We start from the raw sequence: 20,006 nt of genomic DNA on the forward strand, positions 1-20,006 counted from the left end.
TATCCAAGAAACCTCACAGTAAGCAAGCCTCTCACACACAGGCAGTGGTGAAGACTTTTCTAAGCAGCCCTCAGCTCAGCTGCATCAAAAAGGAAAATGTTAGAATGTCCAGTGTTGGAAACTCTGCGTTGGGTGCTCGCTGCTTTGCTGAGCACAGATCGTGGTTTGCTGCTCCTAGAAGCCAGGGACGCAGCAGCCTGTGACGCTGCTGAGCACGCATGGGGAGCTCTCGCTTCCTGCCCCACTGTGTGGCAGCTTCACTGCTCAGCTTCCTTCCTCCTGATGCTGCCTCACGATAGCTTACCTCATGATTTCCTCCCCTCTGATGCTGTAAATGTTTATTTACACACGCCAAGAATGCAAGTGAGTAACACCTCTTAATAACAACCAGGTTCTGGATCCATCTTATTTGGAATTTTGTATCTGCAGATGTTCCAGCCTGGAAAAGCGCAGACCACATTTCAGAAGGGCTCAAACTATTGCCTTGAAGAGCAGCAATGAGATCACACTTGTACCCTTAAAGTTTCAGGGGCAGGAAAGCCGTAAGATCAGTTCACATGTTGCTTGATGATTATGTTTTTTGTAGGGAGGACACAAGATGATGTGACAGCACAGAACAGACGCGGGCAGGTGAGACCTGGAACTCTGAGCTGCAGGAGGGAACTCCCCCACAGACAAGGCCCTTTCTTCAAAATTCCCAAACCTCTCACCATTCCTAGTGAGACAAAAACACTGTAAGGTGGCATCAGACGGCAGAGATTAACTACGTCTGGCAGCACGCACCTTCCAAGCACGATTTCAACAAGTTTAGACACCTCACTCACAACCTGGGCAACCTGCCCAACAGAAGTCCGCTTGAGAGGATTTAAAGCATTGCCTGTACTCCCGTAGCCTTTTTATTGCTGCAAATGTCAGTTCCTGAGAACCATACCCACTGTTTTAGGCACATAGAAGTTGTGTGGTTGAAAACATCTCACTCACAAATTTGTTATTTAGCTATTCCGGGTCTTATAGTTACGACTTAAAATAGCTGTAACTTTCTGAAAGTCGTTAGTCAAGCCCTTTCAAAGAAAACCAAAGGTCTCACCTCCACCAGTTTATAAGTAGAGCAGAAGGTGGGCGAGGATGAGCAAAGTCACTTGTTTCATTAAAAAAAAGAGAAAAGAAGAAGCACAACTACTAATAAAGGGAAGCACTGAAAGTATTAAACATGGTTGTTTCTGATACACTTGGAGATAGAGAGCCAAAAGTATTATTAAAACTGCTTTTTATAACTCAGAGCTCTTTTCCCACTAGCCCCTGCTTTTACTATTAACTCAAAAGTTGCTATTAAAGGCAAAGTTTGACTTTTACTCAAGCTAAGGCCACCGCTGAGGTACTCAGACTGCAGAATTTCTTTTTGTGACGGAGGCAGAAAGTATGACGTAGCGTTCGCTAACTAGCTCAAATCACTAAGCAGGAGGAAACCCCCATCCCCTCTCACTTCTTTTAAACCCCTCAAGAAGGGGAGCAGGTGCGTGACTCACTGCCGCTGGGAAATGCCAGCGTCGTTTGTCGTAACCGCTCCTCCGCGATGTCACGCCCGCAGCGCTGCGCCACCGCGCTGGGAGCCCCTTACGGGAAGCGCCCGCCGCGCCGCGGGACGGCACTGCCCTGCAGGGCACAGCACCCTGCGCCGGGCACAGCGCCCTGCCTCGTGCTGGAAGGAAGCAACAGCTTGTAGCAGACCTGCTCTCCTGCGCCTCAGAGGTGCCTGAGGAGGATATGGGTGAGATACACTGTATACACCTAAGTGTATATATACAATATACATATTTATAAGGATATTTCTATTATTTTCAAAACGTTTTGAAAACGTCTTCAAACAAATCTTTCCACGGATCTAAGCATATGCTTTTTGCAAGTCACGTCCGTGTCCGATGAAGCCAGAGTGCCCTTAAATCATGAAGAAGGTTAATAAAACAACAACAAACGTGAGTGCCTCCTTGCACAATACAGTTCAGTTTCAAAATGAGCTTTTTTGTTTCAAATGTAGCAGAATTATCATTTAAGAATACTAACCAGGCTTTTTTTTTTTATGCAAGTCTACATAATAAATTTGGAATCACAATTCCAGTTAGCATTTTCAAATGAACTCCTCCATGAAAAAGACCGGTATTTTTAAACTCCAAATTTGTTTTCTAAGACGACAATAAATGGTTTCCAGAAGCCTTTTTTTTGAAGGCTGTTTTTAGATCAAAAGAGAAAACAAAGAAGGGGAACGATACGGCAACATTTATTACTACAGCCTGCCTTTCTAACCTGCAAATCCCAGACCACCACCTTACTGAAGGAGCCGAGCTCCCTGCGGGGCAGCCAGCTGCCCACGGCGCCCCTTCTCCCCTCGCGGGCAGGCAGCTCCTCACGCTCATTCCGCCCGGTCTCTTCCTCACCCAGCTGCATATCCTTAACAAGGGAGCTCTCAAGGTGTAGTCACTGTGGAAAAAGTGCCCTTTAAAGGTCTGGGGTTTTTAAACCAACTAAATGCACCAACCTCAGCAGTACGGGCTATATGGCACGTAAAGAAACGCCTCCGACTGCAGCCCAAGAGGGACAAAGCCCTGACAGTGTTGTAGGCAAGCTTTATTTTACACCACAGCACTATCAACAGCTCAAAGACAAACCTTTCTACTGAAGTACAATTTATGTGACCAGGTTCAACAAAATATTAACCACTTCTCTGTAGTTGTCTTATGTAAAAAGAAAAAAACAAATTCTGTGTTCTTATTAAGGACTCTGCCAGTTATTTATGTCACAGAATATTTTTTTCCCTCTCAGACAAGTTTTGTACTAACTCTCTTCATACCTAGGTGAGCAGGAATATTATGCTGAATTTTCTGAAATAACGAAGGGTGAAAACACCTGCACAGACAAGTTTCAGATAACCAAGCAATTCAAGCAACTGAACTAATGCTAACTGCATTATTAAAAACACTGCAAGAATGTTCAGAACATGCTCTATTTTCTCAGTGTTTGTGGAAACAGATTCTGATTCTACAGATATTTAAATTCATTTTATTTTGTTCATCCTGTTTCTCTTACCCATCATGCATCCCAACATACTCAGATTCAGGTCCCCCAGACAGCATCAAACTAACTGTTAAATTCTAGCTTAAGGAACTAAAACAGCATCATTATACCTCCTTTCCCACAGACACAGGGGGTGGTGTGTTGGGTTTTTTTGGTTGTTTGTTTCATTTCCAGCAAAGTGATCTCAGAAAGGCAAATATTAACTCTGCATTTGTAGCAAGCCCATTCGTGAGAACCAAGATTAAAAGCATGAGTTTTTCACTCTAAAACGAAAAAAACTTTTGGCATCATAAGAATTCAGTTGGACTTTATGCAGTCAGACTGTTGTAGACAACACGAGACACAAGACCTAAATATGATTTCAGAGACCTGAACTTTAAAATCAATCCAAGTGCACAAATATCCATGAAACTTCAGGCTTTTACATAATGATACCCGCACAATAACATCCTCAGTGCTAATCCCCAATGCACAAGAGATATTCCGTGTCGAGGGGATGTCAGATGGAAAATACCCACAGCTATAATTAAGACCAATAGTATTTTCTACAATACCGTCAAATGAAAGTGAATTTACTGCCTTATGCCACGTCACAGATTTCTAGATTTCAAATCCACCTACCCAGCTTAATCTACTGAGAAACTCTATGCAAGTCAGTAAAGCTGAATTGGAAATGAAAGGTCTTTTGTATATACTACTTTTCTTTTGTAGTCTTTTGAGTACTTTTGTACTCACTATGTTCACAATGTAATAACATTCTTACCATATTAATTGTGAAATTTTACTTTTATTGGCTGCCAAACATTCACAGCAAAAGAAGAAGTTGTTATCAGTTGGACTTCATGAATAAAAAGCTGAGCATCTCACAGATGCCTGCACCACTTTCTGGTCCGCACACAGAGCCTGGTGATCACCCTGCACCGGTAAGAAGTCCTCCTGTAAGAGCAAACCCAGGCTGGGATCTACAGTTAAGGTTCAAACCAAGCTACTCATGTGTGATTATGCAGGAACCATCACTCTTAGATCACAGGGACAGTCTGCAAGAAACTGCAACATAATTCTTATCTCCTATTTGAAGTCCACTTAATAATGCAGCATCAAGTCACTGGAGAAGCACTAGATTCTTCTATCACTTCTATGGCCTCTCTCAAGCAGGTCAAGAACGGAAGGTTTGTCCCAGGTCTGGTCAAAATGTGGATTTAACATCACATCTCACATAGCTTCAGTGTGCCACCTTTGTCATCTGCTACACGATGCTCGAAGCCTGAGCTTTGTTCAATGTATTCTGTCCTGTTTGTCCCACTTAAACTCAACGTACAGCCACAGCTCAGCCCCTCACACCACATTCTTCCTCCATTTTGGTCTCTCTGCCCCGTCACCAGTGTTACCAGGTATTATCCTTCACCATCATTCCTCCACATCTCCCCATGGGATGAAAAGCAATCCTTACTCCTCCAGGGCCTAGGACACATGGCCTTGCAGCTAATCTACACCCACCTACCCTCCTTCGCTCCAGCCACTTCCCCCAAGTCTTCTTTTGCTCCAACACTTAAGTAATCAGCTGTATATTAAAATGATTCTGAAGAAATCAGCAGCACGTATAAAAGCAGCATCTGAAGTGCATTTGTGTGTGTTTAGACCCACTCAGAACCCAAGCACTTTGTAGCAGGAGTCACTTTCCTTCTATTCCAGTGCTTCAGAGCACCACTGATACGTGCAAGCACTGGCATCATTTGCAGTCTTCACAACAAAATTTAGCAATCCAGCAGGAAAAAACAGACAGGAAAAAAGTTCCAAACACATTCCAGTGGATTCCCATCACAACAGGGGATAGTAGATAGCTGTCCTTCAAACTGTGCTGTGCTTTAGATAATTACGTCAGTAGGCAGACATCCCTGAGATAGCTATCTTATTCACAGAACAGAAGTCCTTTCAGGCTTACACGAGTTGCCATCTGAAATCAGAACATGCAAGACCTCTTAACTTATGACCTTTTCTGCCTAGGAAAAACAGCCTAAGTTTATTAAGTGGGAAGGAAATAGAGAGACAAAAAAAGACAAACAGCTTTTCATGTGGGAACATCCTTATGTGCTTCAACTTGCAGAGGGTGAGCCAGGTCCCAGGCCCACGGGACATCAAACTGCCATCTAGTGGCTTCGCAGCCTGTTGGAGAAAGCAGGCAAGCCTCAGAAACGTCGGATAGGACTTCGCTGGCCACGGGCACTCAGTCTGCCCATGAGGCAAGCAGCTAACAACAAAACTAATAAACGTGAATGTAATGGTAAAAGTTCAAATGTAAAAAACACACAGCAAGTACTACAAATCAGATATTCAGCAACATGAGGCAACCTCATTTGGCTGCCAAAAGTTAAGCCTGAGGCAAGCAACAACAGTCTTGAAAACTCCAGAGGACTTTAGAAGCTATAGATTATCTAAATGTTTAATTTCATACCAGCTCCAAACTCAGTAAGGTACAACTGAAATTTTCAAGGTCAAGTTTTCTTCTCTCAGAAGGACATCAAAAACCTTCTCGTCTGCTTTCCCTACAATATCCCACGACAACTGTGCAAACACAGGTACATCATCACTTTTGTATGACAATGCTTCCTTACTACTCATCATTCTTCATCTCAGAGTAAAATCATTATGCCATTAAAAGACAGGCAGCCCTGCAAATTAGCCAGACAGACCTTGACAAAAATGTTTGGTACCAGAGGCGGGGAACACATCTTTAAGAGAGCTGTTCAGGAGCCAAAACAGATGTATTTTCAAGGCAACCCAACCTCAGGTCATAAAGTACCACTTAACAAACATAATAATAGCAGACAACCAGCAACAAGAACAGAACAATTACCTTGCTTTCAGAACACTCACTACCAACACTGCCTCTTGAAACACAAAAAAATGGTTTGTAAATACAATTGTAACTGGAAGTTAGAAAAACCTTTTGAAATGTAGGAAGAAGGGAAAAATATATATATATATAAAAACAAATGTAGAAGGGCAACAGCACAGAACTACATCAGCTGACCCCAAAAACAGATGCAAACAAAAAGCTAGCACTTAAAATGTATTAAACCCTACCCATTAAAAAAAAAACAAACACTTGTGTGTTAAAAATCCTCACTGCATTCAAGAGTCAATGTTATGAACTTTCAGCAACTTCATCTGTCTGATATAACAGCTCTCCTTTATCTATTTCTTCACCACCCTTAAATTTTACCTTTGCAGATGCTTGCTGCGTTTGTCTTAGGCCCCTGAAAGGCTACAATCCATCTAATCACCTGCCTCTCAAAAGGTATAAAGCATTTCAAAATGCACAGAGTGGTAATCTTCATCCTGCTGTTCTGAATGCCAGCTGTCCAACACAACAGACCTCTGTATGAAGACAAGAGCTGGAATTCAACAGCTGGAAGGAATGCCAGAACACGGTGTATTGAACACCAATTTTCATTTCAAGACCACAGGACAAATCTTACCAGGGTATGAACTGGCAAAGGGATAAAAAATTCAATATAGAAACCATGCAAGTTATCCTTTCTTCCACATGAAAGCAGAAAAAAAGCTTGAATGAACCCAGCTTTAATCTGAGCTATACAAAAATTTTAGCAATTATTATTTCAATACAGTTAATATATTTCAAATTGAAGCCAAATTTTTAACATGAGTTATGATGAAATGCATCTTACATAACAAAGAAGCTAACATTATAATATATATATGTACATAGCAATTTCACAGCTATATGAGATGCATAACACTGCAAGTACCACATAACTCTAAAGATTTCTAATGCTTTGAGCTGAACTGCATAAGACTAAACTTCAGAAAACGTAGAAACTCTGCAATCAAGAAAGGCTTGTCCCAGATGATTCAAAACACAACCACTGTTGCTGGCATGAGACAGCTGTATTTTTTCCTCTCATGATCACAGTAATGTGCCTGAAATACAAAGCCAACTCTGGCAAGTCTTTCATTCCTGCCTACCAGTTCTGAGCTTCACATGCAGAGTTGGTTGGCAGGTATATCTGTATGGAAATATTTCCAAAGAGATCTTATCTCCCCACCAACATATTCTGTTCATATATTGCAAAAGTCATTATAACACTGAATGACTATTACTATGCAGTGTTCCTGTGCAATATAGGGCCTTGCATTATGAATATCAACCACTAAGAACATGAAGTTATAAAGAAAAAAAAGGTATATTAGAAAAACAAACCACTTTGCAAAAAACATTTTTAAAACATTAACATAAGCAGCTATGACAGGTTCACCAGATTCACTGCTATTTTCCACTTGAAATTTTACTTCATAAGTGTATTGTTAAAGCTGGTTATTCTTTTCCCCAAACACCTTCCAAGGAAGCTCAAGAGTCTGACATTACACATAGGCCCAATGATGCTGTCATCTGCATTGTGCAAAAAAAAAAAAAAAAAAAAAAAAGAGTAAAATGTTGAAGACTTCCGATAATGATTTTTATGATCTCTAAAAATGGTTTTAGTAGCACAGGTAAAAATATCAAAAAAACAAAGTACATGATTTTAGAATGTTTTAATATATTTAATAAGCCATTAATGTAAAACTTTCTACAATAGATGTAAAAGTGTAAAAAAAAAAGACAATACCTAATTCACGACCCAAAAGATGATCCAAAAAATCATGTATTCTCCTAAATGAGTTTTACAGTATATTGCACTGAATTTATAACAGCAAAGAGCTTTTTACTCCTAATAAACCAAATGTTGAATAATAATTTAAAAAAAAAAAGCTTTTGTATCAAGTCTGTACTTACACACATACACACAAACAATTCTCAGAAGTAAAAATAAAATCCACGGTCTACAGATTACACAGTGAGAAGAGTGGTCATTACCTCTTGGTTATCTTTATTCTGGTTTGCCCAAAAAATCTTATGATAAAGCGTCTCCATTGAATTGCTGGAATCTGATCTGTCAAAACAATGTCGATCCAACACTTCTAAGGTGTGCAAAACTCGGCTGATGGTCACCCCTAGATATGGGAGTTAGAGGAGAAAAAAAAGTTTAAACAGGAAGATGCTGTGGGATTTAAGGCATTATCAGTCACAGCCATTATAAGCAGCAGGACAGCACAGGATCCTGTATGAGTCAGCAGAAGCAGGAACCATCCACTTGCCACCAACACGGAATCCACTTCTCAGTGACTGCAGTGGAGGGCCACGTCACTACTGCTGGCAGGTTTACCTGTAAGCATTTATGTTGCTGCCATCCTCTAGTAGAGGAAAAAGCTGACACGCTGGACTCCTAATGGTTTAAATCACAACAAGCAACTCAGTTGCAAAAGGCAAATCTGAGCCACAGTACCACACTGAAGTTCAGAGGCCCTCAAAACATCTGTGAGAATGACCACCAATAAGTTTGGGCTGAGAGACTTCCCTAACACACATATGGATGGTAACATCTGTTGATCAACAGATGAACAAGTTAAACAAACAAAACCCCTACACTAAGAATAGCGCTAGTACACTAAAGTTCTCCAAGCACAGAATGACCAGAAACAGACAGCAGCCTAAAAGCCCATACAAATCTTTATTTGATGTTTACCTCATTGTTAGGTGGCTGCTCGTACTCTCCATAGCCTGATTTCCACAGATATTTATTTTTTTTGTCATGGAAAAGAAAGATCAAGTATAAGCTTCAAAGAGTAAATGTATATTTCCTAATTTTGTATGTTTTACATACATATTTCAAGCAAGAATCTCTGTCCTACTTAACCCTACCTAAGCTGCAAACAAGCTCTTTCAGACACGTTTCTCACCTAGGTACCCAGCTCATCCAGGAGCTGCAAGTACCCAAGCCCAAACCTGATGTTTTAGCTTTTACCCAACACTTCCATATTAATGTTAAATTACAAGTACAAAACCTGAGGACTTTGTGGAGAAATGCTGGCTGGCTGTTACATTACATCCATCTGTCAACTCTAATACTAGAATTAAGCATGGTGCACCAGGTTTATACTCAGAGAAGGAGAACAGATGCAAACCCTAAGACTCCCAACATTTTCTTCATTTTGACTTGTCTTACCTGCAGTTGATTCTTGGCACTTGTCAAAAGACCACCGCACCTCCACAGCACGACCTCTTTGTTTTATCTGCTGTTCTACTTCATAAATCTTTGCCCGAACCTGTTAAAAAAAAAAAAAAAAAAGTAGTTGCTAATTAGCAAGTCATAGGAAGTCTCAATTTTCACTTCAAGTTTGTGACAGGTTTCTCACCAGGAGCAACGTACCCTATGGCATTCCCCAGCACTTCCTACATTTGGGAACAACAAACTAAAGTATGTTCTGTTCAAATGCTTTCATTACTTAAGAATCATTTTGTACAATAAAATATCTTTTCACGTAAGTTCCTTAGATTCAACCCAATGGAAGTTAACTTTCAATGTGTCTGAAAAGTCACATCTCAGAAATGGTATGACAAGCTTCCTCTTATTTGCCATTTTACATCTTAAAGTAACTGAAAAACATCTGAAAGTAAATAAAATCCCAGATATTTTCACAAAATCGGTACCTGACTGAAGAAACTAAGGTCATCAAACGCTAGTACATCAGCAGAACTACTGAAATCTATAAACTTAGGTATAGTCCTCGTGAATGCAAATCACTTTTGGGGATATAAAATACATCTTAGTAAACTGAAAATTAAAAAAAGCTCACCTGTTGATTAAATGATGAATTTCCGCCTGGCATAGGTAAACTAGATGGAGCAACTTGAAGTAAATCCAGAGGCGAGCCTGGATTAATGTTCTTATTTTCATTTGTGGAATAATTCCACACCAAGGCACTTGGGCAACAAAGAGTTACAGTCTGCAAGCAATAGGATAAAACAGTAAAGTAGTACATAATAGACAAGACCAACAATACCAATAATAAGAGTCCATGAGACTAGAATCATTTTTGGCCTGTTACAGTGAAAGAAACAAAAGACAATCCTATTCACAATCACTTTAAAACATCCATTTGAAGAAATTAAATTACTATGTTATTTTCCTTCTTCGTTATTAAAAATTGTATTTAAATACATGCATGTTTAATTCCCATTTGTGTTGCTTTTATAATGCCACCGAAAAACATCACCAAAGGTTAATTTCAGTCAGATCCCCTCTGTGACACATGAATGGGCTTCAGAAAAAAAGTCATTTTGGTGTTTAGCTTTCAGAAGGAAGCTACGTATGAAAAATTAGAATTTAAGAAATTAATTAAAATGAATTCTTCTCTCAAGATTCTAAAACCCACAAGTTACTGAAGTGCACCAGTAACTTAACATTTACCTCAAAAGAAAGATTTTGCATTGACAGGCTTCAAAACAATCATTTTACAACAGCTTGAAGGCAGATACCTATTACTCTTTAGCATCTAGTAACGTACAGAGCAAAAGCAGAAAGCTTTGGTGTTTTGTGGTCAGACATTAAATATCATCTAAAGCGATGGCAGTTGGTTCATCTTACGGATTATTATTTTTGAAACTGCTGGATTACTTGTTGGGATGTTCTCCCAGTCCAAATTGCAAAGTAGTAATTTAGCAAAAAGGTTGCCTAGAGAAATGCTTCTTTGAAGAACCAGAGATCTTATCTGAAACAGAGCTGTCCTCTGGACCCACTTGGTAGCACAAGAAAAAGGGGTGAAAAAAACCACAAAGAGCACACACACAAAAGAAAAAAATAAAACGAATAGTACAGGAAGAGCAGAATGATCACCCACTGTGTTGTTAGTAGAGAAAAGCTGTAAAGCTGCCAAAAGAATATACAATATAGCCCATGATGGAGACAAATGCTGATGCTCCTGTGACAGATCTATGTTCAAGAGGAAAAGAAGTTACAGCATGCTTAGAGTCAGGCAGGATCTAACTTCCTGCGCTCATACACCTGTGGTGGGGGGCAGAGAAGCTGTGCTCCCCACCTGCATGTTTCAGATAGCACTGGCTGAGCCTTTCCTGCGTGCAGCTCAGCCTCCAGGCTCTAACCTCCGGGTGGTGCTACGGCTATGAGAAAGCAGCAGCCCTGCGAGGAGGAGCTGCCTATCACAAGAAAACACTTTTTTTTTTTTTAAACTGTGGCAGCAGTTAAACACTGGAAGAGGATGCTCAGAGAAGTGGTGGAGGTATTCAGAACCTGACTGGACATGGTCCTGGACAGGCTGCTCTCGCTCACTGTGCCTAAGCAAAGGGATGGGCTACGTGATCTCCAGGGGTCCCTGCCATCCTCACCCATGCTGTGACCTTCTGATCCCACAATCATCAGCACACTCCTGGTACCACAACCAGAAGAGCTCTGTACAACCCCCAGAGGCAGACACTGAGCAGGCAACAGCAGGAGGGTTTGAGGAAGTCTCCCCAGGTCAGCACTCAGGAAGGCTAACAGCAGCAGCAGACCATCACACAAACCCTTTTTAGGAAAAAACTACTCCTGACAATCCTAGCATCACTGACCAATAAGCACAAATGAAGTTTCTTCTGCCCCACTGTCCTAAAAACTGCAAAAGTTGGTAAGGCAACAAACCGTTTGTAACCCTGACAAAGTCTGAACAGTCTGCATAGGCACCAAGCACCCACAACAAGCCGGAGGAAGCAAGGAAATCCTCAAAGGTTAGGGCTTGCAGGAGTCAGTATGGTGCTGTCTTCTGTCCAGCTGCGCTCAGCAAAGACAACCTGGGTCTGGCATAAATGAGCAGGTTCACTGGTGATGAAAAGAAGCTGCACAGAGCCTTACTGCAACCAGAAACTCCATCGCAGAGCAGAGGCTTGCCCGCTCCTGCCAGCAGAGCTGCTCCCTCTCGTGGCAGAGGTGCAGACAGACACACAGACAGCCCGAGTCTCCAGGCGGTTCTGCCACCACTCCTCACACAGCGTTAAGAATCCACCCTCCAGCTCCCTCCAGATCCGCTCAGTCCTCTCACGTTACCTGATGCAGCTGCATTTCAGACCACGATTACCACACCTTGTCAAACCCAGAAGCACGCTGTTTTCCAATAAACTGAATGGTTACAGCCTTACAAACAAGGAGCAACAAAGCACTGGCTTACCTGCAGCATACAACTAAGTCCATACACCAGTGGACGATGTTGTGGGCAGGAGAGGAAATCTGAGCAGGCTAGCTGTACCGGGCTCACCGCAGGACCAGGTGCGGTCGGACTTGGGGCTGCCAAAGGAGGGTTACTTGGTCCAATTATCATATGAGGGGAATGTGCAGCTACAAGGTTAGGACCATCGCTTAACAATAACGACAGGCGTCTGGCACAAAAGTAAGCAAGGCGACGGGATAGGTAAGCTGATTGAACAAACTCTTCTGAATACTGAAATTAAAAAAAAAATTAGTTTACTACTCCACATACTCATTTTTCATTAACAATCTAACACATAACATGCGTAAACTAAAAGGGACTACAAAGGAGTATCCTAAATGCAAATCTGTAGTTCAGTCTCTTTAAAAATTTCATCTGTCCTGCAGGACCAGCTACAGAAAAAGAAACCTCCTATCAATTCAAGTTGAGAAGGATTATAAAGTTTAAAGGTGTTTATATATTCCAAACATGCACCACGCAATGTATTTCCCCAAATGTCTTACGTAAAAATCCCTACACAGATTTTAACACCGCAAATATTACAATCATTTAACATGTATGAGTCATGCTTACATTGATTCTATAAATCACATGGCTTTAAACCATGCACATACCTGCAGCATTAGCGGCAACAACAGCTTAAGAAGATCATCATCAGTAGGTCTGATTTTTTCCAAAACATCCAGTATCCATGTCAAATACTCATGTCTCTCGAGCATTCCTTCCTTAAAGGATTTTAAATAAATGCATCACTCGTTAACTGGGAGCACTAAACAAGAAGGTGTGTAATTACAAGTTTAATTTCATTTCTGGTTTAACTCTCATTACCCATGGCAGCTACCAGGACGCTCATACATCACTTTACATGCAAGAACCAACCACCATCACAGCATCCGCATGGATACGGGGCCGTGACCGGGATTCAGAGTTATTTCTATTCCAGGAACAAAGCAGCATTCTTCCTTGGAGGCTTCTACCACCGTCACTGCTCGAGCTCAGATGACCTTGGGTCAGTGTCTAGCAGGACTTCTGCTTACACTAAGCCACAACATGTCTTCAGCTGAAGGCTGTGTGACTGGGGACCGCAGGTGTCCCAGCTCCCTGGCCCGTGCAGACTGCAAAGGTGGGCATGGGCTAGAATAACATGGAACTGAACTGCCAGGTTGCCACTCGAGCACCCAAGGCTTCGTGCTCCACAGCAACCGCAGCCTGACTCACAATCATTAAACACACCCTTAAAAGATGGGATAATATAGGAAGAGAGAGAATAATTGAGTACATTGCTGCAATCACAATCAAGGACAATACGCAAATCAAAGTTTCTTCAGCTAGCAGATCTCTAAAATGAATTAGCATTTAAAATTTATGCAAGTCTTATGACACAAACTACCAGTAATATCTAAAATTCAACTTTCCAAGAACAGTGACCTCAAAAAAAAATCCATTCACTTCTTAAAGTATTACCTGAAACATGTAAAATGACAATTTTTCATTATATTCCCACTGCTTCAAGGCCTGTTCCATCTCTTGAGGCATCACCACAGAGCCGTTGCCTTGGCTGGATGTCACATGGTAGAACTCTGCAACCTTTGCCAGCTGCTCCCGAAGGTATCTGGTTGTAATTTGAGTCCATTCTACAGAATAAGTTCACAATTAGAACACTTCAGATGACAAAAGGTTTCTTTCACAGTGAGAATTGAAACAAATTCATGTTGAAAAATATTTCTCCAAAGCATTAACACATGGTTGCATAATGCAGCACCCAGTGTGAATTAATGGGCTTTTTATGTGCCTCTCCTTTGCGCTGTTCCCAAAGCACATATATATACTGTCAGGCATGCAAGCAACCTGCTAGCTCAGCGTGACGTAAAAAGCGCAGATACGAGCTATGCCTTCAGGGAATCACCTGTCTCTTTCATCAGAGTTCAGCATTCAACCACTAAACAGCTTTGAAACAGATCAAATAAATATATTTCATTACTTCCTTCCATACGGAGGTTTATTCCCCTCTTCCCTCCCCCTCCAAATACAGCCACCAGAACACTAAACAGGGCTTTTGCACGAGCAATGGGATATAAGATTGTTCTTTCTGCAATCACTGAAACAGACAACTCCTCCGGATTTTTCCTCTGATGAGGATGCAGAAGTTCAGAGGCAGCTCCTCAGGTCAAACTGACCTGCACAGTGCGGAGGTTTGCAATTAAGACTGATTCGCTCTTCTTTGTGATACATAAGATAGTAGGTACTGTTCACCAAATACACAAACCTACCCAAAACTATCAGCTTTTCTCTATGCTCCAGCAGTGATTCTATACTTAGTATAACTGTGAGAAATTAGTAAACAAAAGTAAATTGCTTGATCATACACAGAAAACTTTGGGAAAATAGAAATTGTAAAGAAGGCATATTCTGAACAGTGTAACTGGGACAACCAAGGATAGTTGTTACTATCTCACAAACATCTGACAGGAGTTGCATGTAATCAACATGCAGCGTATTTTGGAAGAGCACCCTCTTTCATGAATGCGTAATGCAATTGCTTTGACAACCTAAGCCTGTTTACTGCCAGAGTTACAGGAACTAGGGCTCAAACACAACTATTCTTACTGTTTACTACCCACCTCAGATTTCAGCTAGTGCTTTCCTTCTGTTTTTTTTCCCCTTTGAATTTGTAACTGACAGTTCTGTTAACTGAATATTCTGTCATAGAATATTCGTTGAATGCTTTTCTAACCAAATCTGAAATTTCTGTATGAAGCTAGTGGGTTTCAGTGTTTTCATATAGGTATTTAACTAGATTTACCTCAAACATTCACTCACTTTTGGAAAAACAATTCCAAATCCACTATATCACGCTTGTTTTCATGTCACGGTATGAAAGAATAATTTTCCCAAAGCGATTACCAAAATCTCTGTGCTACTGAGTTAGAACAACACAACCACCTCTCTGTTACCTAGGGGACAGATCTAGAACATTTTGGGGAATGTCAAAGACTACATAATAATACACATCAGATTACTTCCCCCAAAAATTCCAAATAACCTAACAATTTGGACAGACAACATAATATTCAGCATCACTTTCGGCACAGTTACAGTGGAAATCTGCCTCAGAACACTCACTGATAAAAATCACAGGCCCCTCAGCCCACCAGTACTCACTGGCTTCACCCGTTCTCCTTGTGAAGCAGATGCCACCATCAGGCCAGCCAAAAGCAGAGCCGGAGCAGGAGTACCTGTGCCCCCCTCCACCACACACCACCACCTTTCACCGTCCCAGGAAGCGAAGAGCTACAGCTCAGAGCAGAGCAAACCAGATGACCTAGTACCTACCGCAACGGAGTGGACAAACCTAGCTTGCCTTACCTTCTTGCTTTGCTTTCTCCCCCACTCCAAGACAACCAGGAAAGAGAGCGTTTGTTTTAACTACACCATTAATGAGCACGCAACCAAAGCAAAGCAACATCACCAGTCTTCCTACCCAGCAGCACCATTTCTGTCCCCCAGAACAGTCAGAGGCGCTCTCTCACCCTTAGCAGTGCTACTCACGACAGATTAGGAAAGCAACCAACCTGCTCTCACCACCTGTTAAGTTTTCTACTAGGGCCTACCCCAAAAAATGCTCATGTGAATCAACAGAAAAGGAAGACAACCTAGGAGGTTAAAGGGAACAGAAGGGAAAAAAACAAAGGCAAGAGGACAGAGTTTAGGGCATGCCTAATGCCATTTGCTGAACTGCAGGCCGATACACCCAAGCCAGCCAGGACTATCCCTAAAGGACAGCAGCTCACAGGCCACACCAGAAGCATGGTACAGGCTTGCACAAAGATCCTCCAGACCAAGTCCTTGAGAGAGAGAGAGAAACAGAACCAGCAGGTATCAGCCTCCCTGTCCACTGCGCCACACAGGACTGCCCAGCTACAGGCACGCACCAGACTGAATTCACGAGGCTCTCTGACTCCCTCCTGTCCCAAAGCAGGGCAAGGTCAGAAGCAAACATCACACAAGGGAAGCCAAAAGATGCTCATAGGGAAGCCTGTCAGTACTGCAGCCGCCCCCATATAACTGAGCAAGGGATAAATACATCATATTCTGCAAGTACTTCAGAAGACTATGCCACAAGGACCCCACATCTGTAACTATAAGGAAAAAATAGGTGTAAGATGTTCGCTGGGAAATGCTTTTTGGGCTTTAATTAGAAATTCAAAGTGAAAATGAATGCTTCAAGCCTAAAAATAAAAACAAACAAACAACAAGAAGAAGCAAAGTGAAAGAAACAACAAAATGAGTTGGTAGAAACATGTAAAAATTTCTCACAGCAGTATGGAGATGCTGCTAAAGAGCATCTGATCACAGATGCTTTAAGGACAATGAAGGAAAAAGTTCATACCACATAGTGGAAGAGTTGCAGCTATTGCATACAAACTGAGAGTAGAACTACAACTTCGCTAATAGTTACCATACCTTGGATCTCTAAAAGGTGCTCACTGTTTGGTCTACTGGCTTGGTGCCAGACTGTCATTTAACATTAATACTTAAAATAAATACATTACCACCTATGTTTTAACACATACACTTGCAAATTCATTTTGTTTCAGGCTTTCTAAATCAGCAGCTCAGTTTGCTCCTTGGTAACGTTTATCTTAGCACAGCCTTTGCCACTCCTGGCAACCCCACAGAGACCGGCATCAGTGGTTAAGACACAGCGCAGTCGGCTCCTCAGATACCCTGCATGGAGATTTAAGGAGAAACCAGCTGGGAGGAAAACAAGCCAACAGGGCTGTATTTATGCCGCATGGCTTTTTGTACCCTTTGACATACAATTCTAAGCAAAACCAATTAAAAAGACTTTTTATTCTCCTTCCCACTACACAGATTCATCTCCGGACATTCAGTAACACAAAAGCCACAACCAGGAATAGCAGGTCCTTTCAGCTATTACTATTCATTTGGACATTAAAGTTATTTATTTACCTATATTTGGATCAGTGGCCTGGCGTTTCTTGATTTTAGCTTCAGAAATAGCAGCATAGTAGGCACATGTCATTTTGATCAGCCATGCCGCTCGTAGCAGTGGCACAGAATATTTTGCTAAATAAGCAAAAACATCTTCTTTTTTACTGAGAATTGGAACCTGAAATAAAACAGGAAGCAAGTTATAGCACACACTCCAAACAGCAGCTAGCACCTGCGGGTTAAGCCCAGGCCTCCTCTCCTCAACCCCTAACTAGCGGGACAGTGGCAGACCTCTTCAGCGACCTGGGAAACCACTAAGCTGACAAAGCCTCTTGTTTAGGTACATACAAAGAGGCACAACAAAAGAAAGGTACTGCCCCACACTTTCCCCAGGTTACACCAGCAGCATCCTTCCCCATCTTTGAGGTGCCTACAGGGCCACTAACAAACCTGCCAATACAGCCAAAGACATACAAAGCGCAGAAAGGGTCCTGCAAGGTGATCCTCAGAACTTCTGGAAAATAAGCACGTACTGAGATTTTGGTTATGGGTTCAGTTACGCAGATGCTGTCAGTATCCTGGGTGCCCCTGGCTCAGAGCCCAAAATAATGGAGTGCACCAGGGAAACAAGGTGGCCGGCTGCGACACGTGTCTGTGCCAAGCACAGAACAGGGCTGCTCCCACAAAACTTCCCGTGAAGAGTCACTCTGTTCTGTCACAGCAATCCTTAAGCCTTCTGCATAAAGGTAGCATAACTTTTTAATGTATTTTTAAAGCAACATATATGAGTAAAAGACATTTCGCACCCAGTGGAGATAGAAGGGAGTGGAGGCACAAATATTACGCTTGCTGTCCCCCTACGAAAAATACTAATTACTCCTTCACGAGTATTCAACCTTTCTAAGAGAGTGCCTGGAGAACAGAAGCACATCAATGCAGAAAAGCACAGCAAACCAAACACAGATGATTTTCGGTAACACTCTTTTGTAGTCATTCTAAGGTCTAGTCTACCCAATTAGTTTCAAAGGGCTCTTAACACGCTTATGTATGTCCATAAGCCCCTTTTTATTATTATTTTTTAAATCATAAATAACAAAAGAGATCTCTCTGGTGCTTTTATTCAGAAAGTTAGCCTCTAATAAAGTTATAGGGAAACTTAGAGTTGGTGGTATGCTTGCCTCTCCTCCTCTTTGTTGAGAAATTGCAGAATGCAAAAGCAGGAAACAGAATTTAAGATCTTACTGCTATTCCTTTTGCAGTCAGCAGCAAAATCTCATTATTTCATAGGAACTCATAAATCACCCATTACCCTAATCTCAGTAAAAAAGGTACATCCCCAATAGCCACATTTCTTTTATAGAGTTGCCAGTTTGTATCCATGTGCCTTTCATCCCACTTCTGATTTTCAAGAAGCTACTTCTAGTGTTAAATAAAACACAAAATAATAAAACATTTTTTAAAACAGATATAGCTTAAGCTCTAACCTTTTAACTTATTTTATGAATACTGCCTTATCCTTACAGACCAATTCAGTACAACCCAGTATCCAAGAAATAGGGGAAGGAGTATTTTTATACCTTTTTTGCTAAAATAGTCAGTGGTTTACTTCCTGCTAAATCTGTGAACCAGTTGTGAATTGCACTCTGAGACCGAGCAGTAACCAGCCAGTAGTTATCTTTGGCATTTACTTGTGGTTTCTTCTTTCCTGTGTCCTGGAACGTGTTAAGTTTTAGCTTTTCTGCTAATATGCTGCTAAAGTAAGCGCCAATCTGGTGGGGAAAAAAGGGAGGAAAAAAAAGAAGAAAATAACATATATGACAACCCAGTTAGCAAGCATCTATTGTACATTAATGCACATGAAGTCTTTATCTGAACAGATGCAGTCATCACTCTAGTCCAGGCTATCAGCCTAATAAGATTACACTTTAAAGCCCTGCAGCTAGCAGATAGAGATTCCTGATATTAAAGCAACTGTGCAACGCTTTTGCAATATTGCTATAAAAGCTGCAGGCCAGCAAAACCAAGCCAAATCAAAGAAGACCAGGCCTCAAAGGCAACAGAAATGCAGCCACCCACTTACAGTGACTTCACTGTAAAACACCAGACACACATCATTCCAGGAGTTGAGTATCTCAGATTTAGGACCTGACACAGCATATTCTACAAGTGTCAGCATTTTATCATGCCATAAAGTATATATATCTGTTGTTCACTTCTAATAAGAACAAACTACACTGCCACAAGAGTTATAACTTTCAGTTTGGAAGATAATAGCTAATATTTTAGTGATTTTCATTGCTCTTTTGTATCTCAGATATCTTCAACTCTCAAAAAAACATAGGAGAGCTAGGTTAAGTTTCACTAAACACTCCGAGAATATAATAGAAAACAACCTGATGAAACACATACAAGACCAAAGCAAGGTAATGGTTTGTAAACACTAGGGACTTCCAGGGAAAGAGTCACTAACGGCTTTGTAAGTGAAGCAAATAAAAGAACAGGAGCAAAAATTAACATGTCTTCTACAACGAAGTGCAATAGCTATGTGTTGTTCTCAGGACGCATGTCTTCCTCTGAAGACTGGTAACACCAGGTAGCAGGACCACAGCTCAATATTCCTGTATTAGTTCTGTAATTAACTTTACCATGAAGACTTCCAACTAGAAAGCAAAGAAGTCGAGAACCAAGTATAACCATTGTCAGCTTGGTAGCAAGCTAAATAAATATACTCAGGTAAAAAGCCAGGCCTTACCTTTGAGGCATTAATGACGATATTTCTAGCAGACCCATGCTCATCTCCAGAGAAGGCAGGTTGATTACTGAAGCCTTGCTTTACATTCACTGCAGTAAGTTCATCCTGCAAAGAGTGTTTTAAGGATGAA

The 20,006-nt window shown here is 41.4% G+C and overlaps 1 protein-coding gene across 20 annotated transcripts in view; it reads right to left on the reverse strand.

Annotated features, from left to right (window-relative positions):
* MED12L (mediator complex subunit 12L) overlaps window positions 1-20,006 on the reverse strand; it is a 140,052-nt gene that overhangs the window by 114,059 nt on the left and 5,987 nt on the right. For all 20 annotated transcript variants that reach the window (XM_040567362.1, XM_040567361.1, XM_040567351.1 and 17 more), the window contains exons 2-10: window positions 19,877-19,981; window positions 18,702-18,893; window positions 17,143-17,302; window positions 13,633-13,802; window positions 12,783-12,893; window positions 12,130-12,399; window positions 9,766-9,915; window positions 9,135-9,234; window positions 7,946-8,082 (exon numbers count right to left, since the gene is read on the reverse strand). In XM_040567362.1, the coding sequence (XP_040423296.1) occupies window positions 7,946-8,082; window positions 9,135-9,234; window positions 9,766-9,915; window positions 12,130-12,399; window positions 12,783-12,893; window positions 13,633-13,802; window positions 17,143-17,302; window positions 18,702-18,893; window positions 19,877-19,981 (1,395 nt within the window). The remainder of the gene's footprint in view (window positions 1-7,945; window positions 8,083-9,134; window positions 9,235-9,765; window positions 9,916-12,129; window positions 12,400-12,782; window positions 12,894-13,632; window positions 13,803-17,142; window positions 17,303-18,701; window positions 18,894-19,876; window positions 19,982-20,006) is intronic.

The sequence above is a fragment of the Cygnus olor genome, chromosome 9, assembly GCF_009769625.2.
Source record: "Cygnus olor isolate bCygOlo1 chromosome 9, bCygOlo1.pri.v2, whole genome shotgun sequence".
Lineage (NCBI taxonomy): Eukaryota > Metazoa > Chordata > Aves > Anseriformes > Anatidae > Cygnus > Cygnus olor.